Here is a 14,808-nt window from a genome sequence, read left to right as displayed (position 1 = left end):
ACATTCATGTATTTTCATTGGAGGCTACTACAGCAAAACTGATTTTGGGTGCAGAAAAACCCTGGTCTCCTTCAATTTTACTATTCCATTTCTCCGATAGCAGGCCAGCAGCCCATTACGCATTTTGATGCCAAGGTTGGTTCAAAAGTCACCTCCCTTCGGCGATATGTAACATGCTTAGGTAGACTGGATATTGCGGAGTATGGAGAAACAATAGGTGTCTAACGACGTTGTCAACTCCATGCAAATACAAACAGTTTGTGCATCCAACTTTTCCTCTTTTCACAAAAGCCTGGCTACAAATTAAACGGTCTTACTAGGCCAAATATTTCGATATTTACACAAAACAGATTGTGTGGTGTCACCCATTAGAAGGACCGAAATCACAGTGGAGCAGGTAGCCAAAGCCCACTGTATTCCACATGGAATGTTTTATTTGATTTTTTAAGGCAGGTACACTCAATCTTGCGGGTAATCCATCCATTAGTACGACAAAATGACATCTGTGTTCAGCAAATGCTCATGTGAGTACTATATCAGACGGTGCTTGTGGGTTTCCTCTTTTCTGTGACGCACTGAGGTCTGCTATTGCACGGACAGCGATGGATCATCGGAATGGTTGCAGGTTACTTGGCATTTGTGGGGACGGACATGTCACACATTTGCAAATAGTAGTATGCAAGTAGACGGGCAAGTTTATCCGCTTGGCAGATATACTAGTGACCATCTAGGCTGCCTGAGTCATTGAATTCTCCTCAGTAACAAGTAGGCAATTCGACACTGTGACATACATAAAAAAAACTCAGGACAGTTCGTGTTCAGACGAGATCTTCCCTTCAATGTGAGAATCCACTCCGGCATTTCCACTGCCAAATTGACAACACCGAAATGGTGCCACGACCGAATGATCTGGCTGATTCTTATTTTCATCCTCTATTCTAATTCGGATATGCCACTGGAGCGGTGGCAACTGACTTAAGGGATCATTGCGCCCTCACGGAGAGGCTCCAGTTAACGTTTGTTTTCATCTCACTCCTGCCCTGCAACCATACTGGAGCGCACCAAATTCCCAAAAGGCTAAAGTAGTTGGGGATGTGATGCTGAACGGCGTCCACTTTAAAACAAACCTAGCGGGGGCTTCAGCTGACATCCCTGGAAAAATGATGTCTTCTATGTTGGTTTGGGCGGCTGGTGTGAGAGCCAGGCAGACTGAAGTACGCAATATAAGGAGACCCTGAATTATAATGTGCCGAATGGAGAGCGTCAGAGGTTTTGGTTACTCCGGAGAGGTGGACAGTTATCCTCATGGCAGCAACGTGCTAACTACTGGTATGTTCGAATTCCAACACTTCTAAGCACATTAAAATTGGTGTGCGACTGGACATCGGTAAACAACCAAGGGTTAGGAAAACCACTGCTTCAATAACGAGGACCAGCTCTTCTATCACTTCTTGTTGTTCGTTCTGGCATGCTCCGACAGATGTCCAGCAATCACGCCGCTATAATACGGCTGTCGTGACAGGAAAGATGATACGTAACACAGACTGGTTCTGGCGCGCCACGCGGTCTAATAGTCCTTAAACAAACTTGTGGCCCAGGTCACAATGTCAGTGAAGCCAAGTCTTGATTCATCACAAGAGAAATATAGCCAGGCTGATGAGCCTCCGAAAAGACCAAAGCGGTGTTGTACCGTTTAAGAGTTTTGAGCAATCCAAAAAGTAGTATTATATCAAGAAATTACCGCTGTTTTGTTGCGACACTCTTACTCTTGACAAATGGGCATTGGTTTTCCAATAAAGAACGTCCATGAGGCCTCGATAACTTCAGAGGTGTGAACTGGTTAGGAAAATCCTTTCATTATTGTTCTTCCAAAAATTAGCAATGCTAATACAAAGTAGCAGTTGGAAACCGACTATACAGTCGGTCAGGTTGTACCGCACATGGGTGCCTTTCAGTAACCGTCAGGAAATCTGAATAACCGAGAGAGCTTCTAAACTCCACATACATGACGGCGATGTCAACAATGACACTAATGTCGTAAAAAAGTCCTCTCAGCAGTGATGTTCTTTCAGTGCACCGCCGCTATTCAGTAGGTAGAAGGCACAAGTGATGGCAGGTCGTCCGGATTCGAACAAGAGCAATCAAATAAACAGGTATGGATGGATATTATTCACAGTTTTTTTCCGTTAGAAGCCCGTGGGTGCTTCACAGTAGTAAAGTGTTCGATTGTCCCCGTTTGTTCAGCAGAGGGCTTTCAGTATGCATCACAACGAAAAGGTTTGACGGTGAACCCCAGCTCTAGTTCTAAAATACTAATAGCTGTAGAGACAATAAAGATGTTTGGCAATTCTTCAGTTCTACACATTTTACACAAGTGTGCTCTCTCATATGAGTGGAAAGAATGCGCTGTCGGTGTCATTCCGAACTACGATGCGTTTTACTTACGTCCCATTTTATTGGTTTTACAAGGCCTAACAATTAATGGGTAACTTTATCAGTGAAGACCTCAAAGCAACATTTAGCTGTCCCGGACGACTCGAGGGAAATCAGTCCATCTGTTTGGTTTCGAACGGAAGTATTTCCATTCACCTTTCCGACTCCTGAATTTCTCACATTCCAACACATCCCCGAAATCGATTGCTTCCGAGACAGGACTGAGCATGAGGGGAACATCAGCAAGATGGGCCAATGCGTAAATGTGGCATTATACACTTCCAGCAAGTATTTTGGATGGCTCTCTCAGAGTGTTCATTTTTGGGTCGCGTTAACGGTTAGAACCTTGTTGCCCGTTGTTCAACTACAAACCATGCGCTAAAATTAGATTGGTTCAGTTTCGTCATCGGAGTCGGAATTGATACGAGAAACGAACGAATACAGTCACCAGCACTTTGACAGGAGAATAATGGCATGGCTAGTGAGATGCAGCTTAGACGACTCATCTGTTTAGTTCTTGAGGGAAGAAATGGTTCCGTCCTAATGTGATACTTGGGCATTACTCGCAAGCTACCGGTTCCAGTGAAGGAAGCAGATGGGTCACATTTAAAATGGAATAGTATTTTCAATGAGTCTGTACAAGAAAGTGAAGAGGTGTGATTTCAAAGATGCGCTAACTGATCCACCAGCACGTGACGCCCAGGCCATCAGAAACCACAGATCCCTAAAAGAGAAAAGAAAACGATGACCTAGTGAAGGCAACTGGTAAATTGTTTCGGTGGAAAAGTCAAGAGTGACCATCAGTAATAAATGTTTGTCCTGTGGGATCATTGAAACGAAACAGGTTGAAAATCTAGCACATAAAACGGAGTCGGTAGGTTCCGTAGAAATCAGAACACATGGATAGACTGTTAACACTGGCTCAACCCTGACAGCGCAAAACTGTCATCCATATCAAAGTAAGTAGAAAAAATTAGGTTCTCAACTTGTCCAGGCCCGAACAAGAGCAGCTGAAATGCCGGAATCGGGTTCTGTCATTAATTATATCGGACTAGCCACTTATGACAGTTGTTGTGTTAGATAACAGATGTTACACGAAACAGCCAGGATAGTCAGTGGTGCCCGAACAATCACACCGCTTGCCTCTTCAGACGCGAAAATTTGAAATCGTTCGGTATCAGATGTTGAGATAGTGGTAACACACTTGCCCCACATAGCAGAGATCCGGAGTTCAAATCCCGGCACGACCACAGATGTGCACTACATTGTGGCTCCTTCTTCCGTTTTGGTATGCACTAACCGAATCAATTGCACCAAGACGGAAGCAGGATTGCTCAAACGACTGGTACTGAATCCCTCAATAACTCACAGGATACTCTGCCCTCAATTCCTGATACTACATACACATCTAATGAACAACTAAGAACATATAGGACGTTTACTACCGGGATTATGAGTGGGATGAAGGTTGTTGGGGGAATTTTCTACATTTGGCCACTTCTCTGAAAGACTGCTAAAACCCGGTTACACCAGACGACTGGTAATTTCAACTTATGGATGTCCTGCCTGTGTTCCATCCGGTCGTTGTAACCTAGGCTATTGTGCTATTTCACGCGTCTGTCTGCGTTATCTGACAGGAAGACTCTGTTTATTGACCCTACGATGAGCTTGGATATGCAGCTACTATTGATAATTCTATCACAGAAATCAGCCAATTGAATTTAAGTTAGTGTTTCGCGAGCAAATGTCAACTGAAAGGTGCGTACCCAACTATGTGCCGTATAAGTTCACATTGCTAAGCCTCGCGTGAAACTGTGTTCGTTATAGCGAGTTCGGATGCTGCACCTATCACTGGTAGTCTTCCATCGTTGCCATTCACTGATTCGATTCCAAAAGAACCCAATATCTTCAACAAATACAATCATTTGCGTATCAGCTGGGTTTTCAGGGGAGATTCAACTGACTCGCACGTTTATGATGCTGTTCAACTGAATGAACAACACATAGGCCGTCTTCCGTTTCAATTGGTAAGATATTCGATATTGCTGTGTATTTTCATAAAGGAAATTACTCACAGGGTTGCTGAAAACTCTTCGACCCTGTGAGTAGTTTCACTTATGGGAATGTATAACGATATCTCCAATATATCGTACCAGCTGAAACATGGGGCGGTCTTCGTGCAGCACATTCGGTTGAAGAACATCATAAACGAGAGATTCAGTTAAGTTTCCCCTGAAAATCCAGTTGATATGAGTCTATCTCTCGAAAACAGTACAATTTGGTTTCAAGTAGAACGTAAGGTTGACGGAAGCTCGGGGACTACGCCTACCTGATGGGCCCCAAGAAGGGCGGAACCGGTTGTAGGCTGTCAAAGAGTTTTCAGCAACCTTGTGAGTAGTTTTCTTTACTGAATCAGATATCTTCTTTCAGGTTTCTCAATCATTACCAACCCGGGCATTGAAATCGTCTAACAGGAAAAGGGAATCACTTGAAGATGCAGATCTGATCAGGTCAGAATAACGTGAGCAGTATAAGGCAGGCCTGCTTTATCACTGCTCGTGTCCATGTTGAAATCTGCATACGTAGTTTCACATCCCGGATGGAGGGGATGCATAAAATGACAAGCCTAACAAGTTTGGCTGTTCCCAAGTACGACCCAAAGTGCTTCTCTGCTCACAGAATCGAAGGGCTTTGTGAAGGAATAAGATGTATATTGGTTGGTTGCGTCCATGAACTGTATGTCTCATTGAGAAAATGAAACCAGGGATACATCATCCACTTCGGAATCCCCACTGTTCCTCTGGAACGATTTCACCCAAAATCCCTACGTTCATCCGTTTCGCCAGAATTCTAGCCAGGATTTTGCTAGCACTACATAGTAGTACAATTCCATGGTAATTGTCTACCTTCCGTTTGAACAGAAGCACTAAGGTGGCATTCTTGTATTCATATGGAACACAGCCTCCCATATTGAGTGGATTAGATGAAGCAATTTCGTTCGTAGTTCTTATTCACTAAGCTTAAACATTTCGACGGAGAATCCACTAGTTCCACAGACTTTCCTGCCTTGCACATGCGAAACTGCTATTTTTTGGGCTGTACAAGGTTGAAATACCGCCAGTATGTTTCTTCTCTGTACGTTACAGTATTCAATTCAGTTGCACCCATTCGATTTGCGAAGGGCTGTTGAGTGGTGTAGACAAGTGGATCTTCTACACACGCATACATTCTAGGTCTTTGATAGATCCAGATTTTATAGAGGAGTTGCAGATGTTGGTTTTGTGGTCCACAAACTGTTTCCAGTGCTCTAGAAAGCTCTTCATTAGGACAGGGGTATGCGCCCAACTGGACATTTTCACTGCGCTGCAGCCGCCACTCATTCTAAGGCTCACACAAACTTTCGATGAGACAGTTTCCTGAGGTTTGAAATCCTGCTCATGTGATAGAGCCTGACAACTTCAACATTCTACTGAAAGTTGAATTCCTCTGCTCAACTATGGACGGAATCGTATTGAGATACTTGTCAAGCCAATCCCTTCGCACTAATCCATTAATTCCAATTACCTCCAGTGCATTTTAGTCCATTTTTTATTCACGGATTCTCGTAGAGTTGGTTCCGTCCGTTTTTGGGAAATCAATCCTGAAATTTCATTACATATATCTAGCCTTTCGTTGGACAACAGTGTAATTTTCTCAGGGTGACACGCCTCTTCGCTAGTACCAAGAGTGGAACCTGTTGAATTCAGCATCATGCACGACTTCGGCAAGCATTATGTTTCTGAAATCTTTTTTTCGGGTAATAATATGGTCAGTAAGATGTCTCCATCCAATTCTGGTGCTAGTGAGATTTTCCTGGACCAAACCACGTGTTAGTAATGGTCAACCCTAAAGGTGCACACAGAAAAAAAACGTTTGTCATCATCATTGACTGATCAAATTCCAAGGGGCCCCAGTATTTCTTTCCTTCTGAATCTCGGTCGACCAAAGCAGTAACATTTCCCACTAAGGAAGGATGGTCACTGGCGAGTATTGACTGAGTGACTTTTGATGGCTATAAGACTCGCTTTTTTACCCTTCAGAATGGGATTCACAAACTTAGCGAAATGCCGTTTTGCAGCTTGATTCAAATTAACAGCATTCTGGGGTTGATGCAGCTTGGTTTACCGACAATTCCTGCTAACAAGTTTCTGGATGGGGCAATTCCAACTGCCGAATGTCTTTTGAAACTACTGTTCGGCTCTGTTTCGCTAGTCTTGTCTCATGCAACATCAGCGTCAATACTGTTGCTGTTTGTGCCTTGGCAACAAGCACTGTCAGCCTTTGACCTCTGTCACTATTCTCCCTATCTGATGGAGTCCAGATTATCCAGGTTCCAAGCTTGCGTTGTCGAGTGATGTTCCTCCTTAAGCCAGATGCCTTTCTCAGTGTTAGCAACGGATGCAGCCGAATCTCTAGTCTTTGATATTCCTCAAGTGGACGTGTTGCCACCTCACGTTACCAGTAGAGATACCAAATTATACTTTCTCGACAGAACACGCTACTAATGGGGTTGTTGAAAAGTTTTGACAACGCACCACCGGTTTAGTCTTCTTGGGGCTCATTGATAGGCGCATTCCCCGAGTTCCACTAACCTTATGTTCTAAAGAAAACCAAACTGTACCCAGTGTTTATGAGTACAGTTCCTACAGAGCTAGAAGAGTAACTTGGATTCTGTAGACGATAAAACATAATGTCAACCGTATGGATGGTGGTGCAAAATAGAAGGCAAGCATGGTATATCGTAGGCAACATGAGAGGAGGAAAGGCGACCAGCTTACGATTATTGTGTAGGCGACATTGTGGGAAAACTGGTCTTCGTTTAGGGAATCTGCGACTTCGGAAGGATCTTGGGTAGCGCCGGGAAGTGTTTTAGGTCCATCTGGATTTGGATCTTGCCAGATTTCTTCAACCACTCGAAAACTGCGGGCGACAGGTGAACAAAATGCTATTGGCTCGTAAGGCAACAAACAAACAGGAAATACGGGGCAAGAAACGCAGTTGAAATCAACCTGTTAGTTCAAATAATCCTTTGCATCACTCTTCACTTAAGGTATTGATGATATGGGTGGCGTTGATCACAGACTAACCGCTGGTTAAGTACACTTGATTCCTCGTGTTCCCTGCACAGTGGTGCGAAACGCGTTGTGGGAACGGGTGGTATTTTAGAGAGGTAGACAGGTAAAACAAGAGTGAAAAAATCGGACGGAAGTATGGTAAGTGTAGGATCCGAGGTGGCTGTACGTATCCCAGAGTAACGATTAATAACGGCGCCTCCGGGTTCACGACTCCCTATTTCAATAACGCCAATACACAGCAGAGTCTTGTATTAAATGGTGGGTCAGTGACCATACGAGTACCGGAGCGACAGAAAAGTGGTAACCTAAAATCAAACTGAGGAAATAGTACAAGGGGCGTACTCAGCAGAGGGCAGTGGAGAAATTATAAGCTTATAAGCTTATAATGATGTCACACGTACACCATCGGCAGTGCAAGTGGACAAACGCCCCTGGAACGGTTTCGTTTCGCGCTTTGCCAGACCATCGAAAATGACAGAGCTAACAAAGTAAACAGTTTCGTCTACTGCTCCATCGGCAGGCATGATCCTAACCAGTATTGCAGCAGTGTTCCACACGGCGCAGATGTGTATACGAAGCTGTGAAAATTGTTTTGGCCATATGAGACACCGTTTGTGTTTTGACAGCGTCGGGTTCGAGAACAGATGGGTTACGAGCACACCCTACATTCCAGAAGCATTTCAATCCAACAAGCCTGTCTAAGCTTGGGCAACCTGGTAGTATTCCATCCCTCGTGCCTACTTTGTGTGGCATGGCAGTTAGGCACCGAAAGAGTGCTACTGCTGGACGACGTTTTAATTAGGCTTATAAGCGTTATTGAAAGCGACACTCAAATCTGCAGTGAAAGTAAGTGGAAATGCGGTTAGCTGGACACACGCGTGTGCCAGTGACTAACAGTTTGAATTGGGTGGGACATTGCACAAGGCAGGAACAGACTGTTACTAGACCCAAGAATCGAAAAATACATTAATGGATAGCCACTCGATTGATAATGGCATCCCAGTGATACGGACGTTCGTAAGTGCGTGTTGTTACTTTGTGCCTGGTTGCTCCAACCACCCCACCCAACCCCCCAAAAAGGCGAACGAATGAACTGAAGATGTAACGGTCTGGCGCTGTATCGCGCTAGGTAAGCATAAGAGGAAACGGATACTGCTGCCGTCGGTAAGTAGGCTCGGAGTGGAATAGAGCAGCGAGATAAAACGTCGTACACCATTCATGCCTACTGTTTTGGCACGCGATAAATCTGATTGTGATAAAAGCAACTTGATAGTAATGAAATGTTGTAGCCTATATAAAAAGAGGGACTGGAGTGGAATTAAAATGGGCCATTCGTAAGTAGTTTATGAAGACTCACGCTTCGTAACTTCATCAAGTGTCGGTTTCGAGAGGACTCTACGGTAACCATAAATGAGAATTTATTCCCTTTTTATTGTTTTCCAATTGACGACCCGATAATACTGAAGGTGTGGTCCCGAATTCAACTGAAAATGCTGCCCTTTATCTTTCAAATAGGGCCTGCTGGAAACCAGTGAAATGCATCGTCCCACACTGTTATTCTTTTATAAAAAACAGGAACTTCTAGCAGTTCAGGTCAGGCACAACAATGCAGCTGGAGATAAAATCAGTGAAAATGAAGAAAAGTTTTAGTATACGCTACTACTAGGTTAATTTTAGCTTTCAAAACGAACTGCTCTACACTTTTCCGTACTGAGTGAACCGACAAGAAGGACGATACGGTCACTTCAAGACATTTTAACAAAGCTTAACAACACCTGCTACATTTTGGTCATGTCCAGGCGTTCTCCAATGTTTCCCAATAGTCAGTCCAAAAGCCTGGCTGGTTCCTGCCTGAAACGGTTGCACTTTAGAAATGGTAAACTAAAATGCACCATTGCCTTGATTCAGTGGCATCAGCGGGTGCTGCCATAAGTCCTTTAAAAGCACACCTGTTACTAACAGTCGCTTCCCAATTCACCTCTACTAGAGTTATCAAAAGGTGTGACTTTCCTTACGCGCTTGTTTCGCACGTATGCCGTTAACACACCGGCGCGAAGTGTCACGAGCTAATGGGCAAACACATCAACATTGGAGAAATAAACGCAGTCGGTTCATGTCTCAAACGCCGATATAGCGATTATCCTGGTTGAGACCACGCCAGAAAAGAGAGATAAAAGTAGCATAAATCGGGAGTGATATGAAGATAATTTCACACAAGGTGTGTTGTACACATGACGCATACCGGATTGTGTCGTTCTTATCTATCCGTAATTCTGCCGTCTCCCCTTCGTAATCATATTCCCATATCCACGAACTTTGTTCATAATCACTGGAACGAAACAGAGAGTTTGGTACGTGGAACTCAGGACTAACAATTTCGAAGGATGGCGTAATTTGTCCACTGGGATATAAACCTCGTCGAAAAAATTCAACGACACACGAATTCCGCTTTTCGAGCATGACTTTACCGTACCCAAGAGAACCTCACCAATTGCCGGTCGAAAGCAGACGAAACGAAAAGTTACTAAAATAGGACCGAATAAACAATGGCTGGATAAGGTAGAACACCTACTAGAATCTTACCTGCAGTATGATAGGCACCGTCTACATCAGATATGAAGCTTTCTTGAACTTCCACTAGGTCCCACAGCGAAATGCACAATCCAACTTTGTACACAAGCTTAAATGGAATACAGGACAAAGAGTGTTAGAGGTTGCAATATCAGCGCATGCCCTGTCCCAAGATTAGTTTAGAGAGCAAAACAACGTTTAGTGTATGTATTGCAAACTTTTCATAATATCCATAAGTAACACCCACGAATTTCGTGAAAATACGAGGAGGTGGATCATATGAACGTGCAAGTTCGGAATGTGAAACAATAACAACATTTTCCCAACCAAATTAGAAGTGTGATGTGATTATAAGGATTTGGGCGTAGGAAAGACGCTTAGAGGAGCAAATTTGCATGTGACCGGAGAGGGTTCCAGAAAAGTTGCTCTGAATAAGTGAACATACGCTCCACCATAAAGGACCATCGTTCAGCGTTGCCCCTTTCTGGTGCCTAGCTGCCATGCCAATGGAAGGAGGCACGAGGGCTGGGATACTGTCAAGTTGCCGAAGCCTAGACAGGAGCAGTAGTGATGATAAGGTTGGGTTCAGACCACGGACCTTCCGGTCTGCAAGCTGGTGCTTTAACCGCTGAGCTGTCTCAAGCCTTCGATCATGGATTCTAATGTTCCTTTGGGCTGTTTGCAAATAAAATGAATTCACAGCGTGGCGTATTATTATTACTGATTACAAGGCCAACGAGAGAATGACGTGAGTTATTCTCAAAAAAGGAACAGCTGTCCCAAAGTTGAATGTTCAGTAATCGTCCTCCATGATCCAAAGGACATAATGCAGGTTAAAATATAGTGAAATCAACTAAGGGTTCGCAAACTCTTAGTGAGAGCACGTTGCGGAATTCTAGACAAGATCGATCACGGCTGTCATTCGATATGGTGAAGTACCTTCAAGCTGAAATAGTTTTCGGTTGATCTACGCTAAAACGATCGCCAATCGAGAAGAATTGCAGAGCAGAAAAGGTTATAGAGCAGTATCGACTTTGGAACCAAACTTAACGATACTATAGTGGAGTGTGACAAAACTACTGTATATGTTGATCTCAAATAGAGGCTTGCCACGCGGCTATACTCATCAGAAGGAGATATCGTGCGGCAACATTGGGAAAGGGGTCTATGAGGGACACTTTTTCCTGACAGCCGTTGCCACCGTGCTTGATGGCCGATTAAGTAAAAGGCCGCATTCAATCAAGGAAGATGACCGGTGATTTTGCGGAATGTGGGTAGCTCGGGTACGCTATGTGGTCGTTGGTCTGTTCAAGGAAGCATCGTCAGTGCAATGAGGATGTTTCCTCGATTGAAGTCGAAACGTTTTCAGTCCAACTGCTAAGCTTGGCGAACAAACAACCAAGGAAGACCACCCTACTGGGCGAAAAACAGCTGGATACCCACTAGGGTTTTACTTTCTATGATCCCTAAGCTTGTGTAAGGCAAGACCGAAGAGTACCTGTGAAGCGAAACCTAGCTGAATGTGTGTTGTGATGATTCGTACAGTGTTCGCGTGCCCTGTTTAATGACTGTGGTAAATGGTGAGGTTTTCCGCTGTGAACATAGTTTTCCTTCACTCCACATAGCACGAATTTTCATCTGACAAGTTCTAGGCACAAGACGGAAAAGCAGTGCAAACGCAATTCAATTCACCAACACGTAGAAATAAAGCTCACCTTGTTCGCGAACCGCGCATTTAGCTCGTGTTCGATGGTTTCCTTCAGATCAGTACCAAAGTATTTCGGGTGGATAACTACTGTGTCCTTTAGCTTTGCCAAAATGAACATAGATACAGGCAGAATCGGGGCAAATCTGGAACAAAGACGCAGCGAGTCATTTATCAGCACTATCACCGCAGTCAAGTTCGAAAAACAGCCGAGATAATGCCACATTCCGACACTTACCTAACCTTATTTCGCAGTCGACCCCTAGTGGGGAGGTAGTCATTAACAGGGAACTCTCATGCAGGCGTTAACACAAAAATCACTTGATCTCAAGATGGAATAAGTAATTCGTGGTTTCCTTATCACGTCAGCGTGAAATCCCACGGAAGGGTATGTTCAAATATTAGGAAAACCCGTGAGCAACGGGCAGAAATAGCACATTACTCTATCGATAAAAGGGCGGTAGCTTCAGTCCACCAACGCGCCCACCATTTAATGATGCCCTATTGTAGCTACTTGAAGGTGGACGACCCAACAAATGGGTTGGGGGAGCGAACCACATGAAGACCTCTACGGACAAAAGCGTGAGCTGTTGACGGTAGCAGGAACTAGCACGAAGTCCAAAATGAAAAAAAAACGGAGAAAATGAGCCTTGGGCAAGTTGCGAGTTTGAACTGCAGGTAGTTACCGTTACTGCGGAAGTTACTGTAGTTTAAACCTAGGACCGACTATGTCTAGACGTGAGTAACCTTAATTATGTCAGTCCTCGTGCTCCTCTTCGATGCACCGAACAACCGTCACAACTTAACGGATGGGGAAGAGAGTAGAACCCGACACAACACTACTTACAAGATCAATAAAAACTAATCATAAGGTAACTACGGGCTTCACTCTTCTCGAGGCTCATCAGGGAGGCTAACCCAACCTCCGATTTGACATCAGTCACACTCATAAGCAAGTAAACTGCAATTGGGTAGATACCTCCAATTATGTACAAATTAATGTTTTCCTATGTAATAATGCCGATGAAAATTCAGGGACTAGGAGTGTTTGATGAGCCACAAGAAGGGCGAAACCGTAAAAAAAGCTGTAGAAAAGTTTCCACAAACTTTGTAAGTAGTGCTATCCAAACAAAAATACTCCGATATCTTGAATACAATTTAGAAGAAAACGCAAGTCAGAATATTTAGTTGAGTCTTTTGTTGACACTAAAAGTAGGATATTGTTTGACAGGGACAACATACACGTCATCATTGAGGTCAATTTCGGGTATTCGAGTGGGATTGTTGTACAATCCTTAAGACTCGTCTCAATAAAACTCCCATTTGTATACGCTGCAGGTACAAATTGCTCGTAAGGGTGAAAGTAGCTTTCACGGCCACAGGACTTCAGCTTGTCTATCAAAGACAGAGTAAAGGCCAAGATAGCGTGATTCGGACTGTTCGTAACGAACAGACTGAACCCTACCGAGGTACGATGGTTGATGTGCCTCCTTGACCCATTGAGCTATACTGGAGGGTATCCGTGTGACATTCGCAGCCTTTCATACCAGGTTGGTCAATGGTTAGATCAACAGTCTATTGATCCACCAGGTTTTGGGTTGGAACATGTGGGGTGGCACTGGGATTTTTCGCCGAATACCGCTTTCATCAGGCTTTTGAACCACATGCCTTGATTGAAGACTATTCGTCCTGTCTAGGTCTGTCACTCTGGCAGCACAAACGAGTACAGCCACAATTCTCACATCAACCGTCACCTGGTGTCGTCAGCCGAGTCGCTTTAATTGCTGCATCCAGCATGGTGGGTGAGCAAAAAGAAGCTACTGCTGACGCCCCTTTTCCTTACCCATAGGCTTTTCCATTTTTCCTCTCCAACCCTATTAACAGTACTCTTCTTGTAGGCCCATCCGTTATCAGTGGCGATCCTGTTCTACTTGCATTGATCTTGGACACAAGACCTGCGGAACAGCCGGCACCGACAGTCACAGGCATCTCGAAATCATTCATCACGCCTCGACGCCCAGTTTGTCCGACTGTGTTTATTACTCGCACTATGAAGCAAACAGGACGACAAGTTGGCCTTGCTCCCACATTGGACTCGCTTGACATTGATGTGCACTGCGTATCAGAGACAAGAAATCAACAAGAATAGTTGCTGAGATAACTGTCACGCCACTCTCCACCTGCTTTCGTCTGCGCACTTCTGGCGATCCATAGGTCACAGTGGCATGATATGCATGGGTCGGTATCGGCCTAAGTCAACAGCTTGAAGAACCCTCACAAGTGAGAGGCTTCTGCTTACGCCCCAAACGACTGTAGCCCTGACACTATCAAAGAAATTTTATGACACCCTCAGTGCCCGTTAAGGTGAGCTAAAACCTAAGATATCGTGGTAATTTCTGGGGACTTGAATGTACAAGTGGGCAGACATAGCGTATCTGAGACTTATCGGGTGATCGACTTAGATTGCACTCGGCGCTTACAACCAATGAGGGCCGACTGCTTCATGTGACTGCAGATTGCTTTTGTGCACTGCTAACTTCCGAAATAACGGCAGTCGTCTGGTAACATGATGTCATCCAGCAACGTGTCAGCCACGGACCCTGATTGATCACATCATCACGAGCTACCAACGGCGCGGATCAGTAACTAACTGCCACTAGAGTAGATTCCTTGACCCATTGAGCTATACTGGAGGGTATCCGTGTGACATTCGCAGCCTTTCATACCAGGTTGGTCAATGGTTAGATCAACAGTCTATTGATCCACCAGGTTTTGGGTTGGAACATGTGGGGTGGCACTGGGATTTTTCGCCGAATACCGCTTTCATCAGGCTTTTGAACCACATGCCTTGATTGAAGACTATTCGTCCTGTCTAGGTCTGTCACTCTGGCAGCACAAACGAGTACAGCCACAATTCTCACATCAACCGTCACCTGGTGTCGTCAGCCGAGTCGCTTTAATTGCTGCATCCAGCATGGTGGGTGA

General features: G+C 44.5%; 1 protein-coding gene across 1 annotated transcript; it reads right to left on the bottom strand.

Annotated features, from left to right (window-relative positions):
- Positions 1-1,885: 1,885 nt before the first annotated feature.
- On the bottom strand, positions 1,886-11,973 carry T265_14169 (hypothetical protein; the record flags this gene model as incomplete). The annotated part of the gene is given in 6 exon segments (XM_009172324.1): positions 1,886-2,082; positions 7,251-7,392; positions 9,790-9,915; positions 9,921-10,071; positions 10,131-10,227; positions 11,834-11,973. Coding segments are annotated over 6 exon segments (822 nt in total), but the record flags the coding sequence as incomplete, so codon positions are not given.
- Positions 11,974-14,808: the final 2,835 nt, after the last annotated feature.

Source organism: Opisthorchis viverrini, assembly GCF_000715545.1.
Source record: "Opisthorchis viverrini unplaced genomic scaffold opera_v5_151, whole genome shotgun sequence".
NCBI lineage: Eukaryota > Metazoa > Platyhelminthes > Trematoda > Opisthorchiida > Opisthorchiidae > Opisthorchis > Opisthorchis viverrini.
The sequence above is the reverse complement of the archived record's forward strand: the minus strand, read 5'-3'. Positions and strand labels throughout refer to the sequence as shown.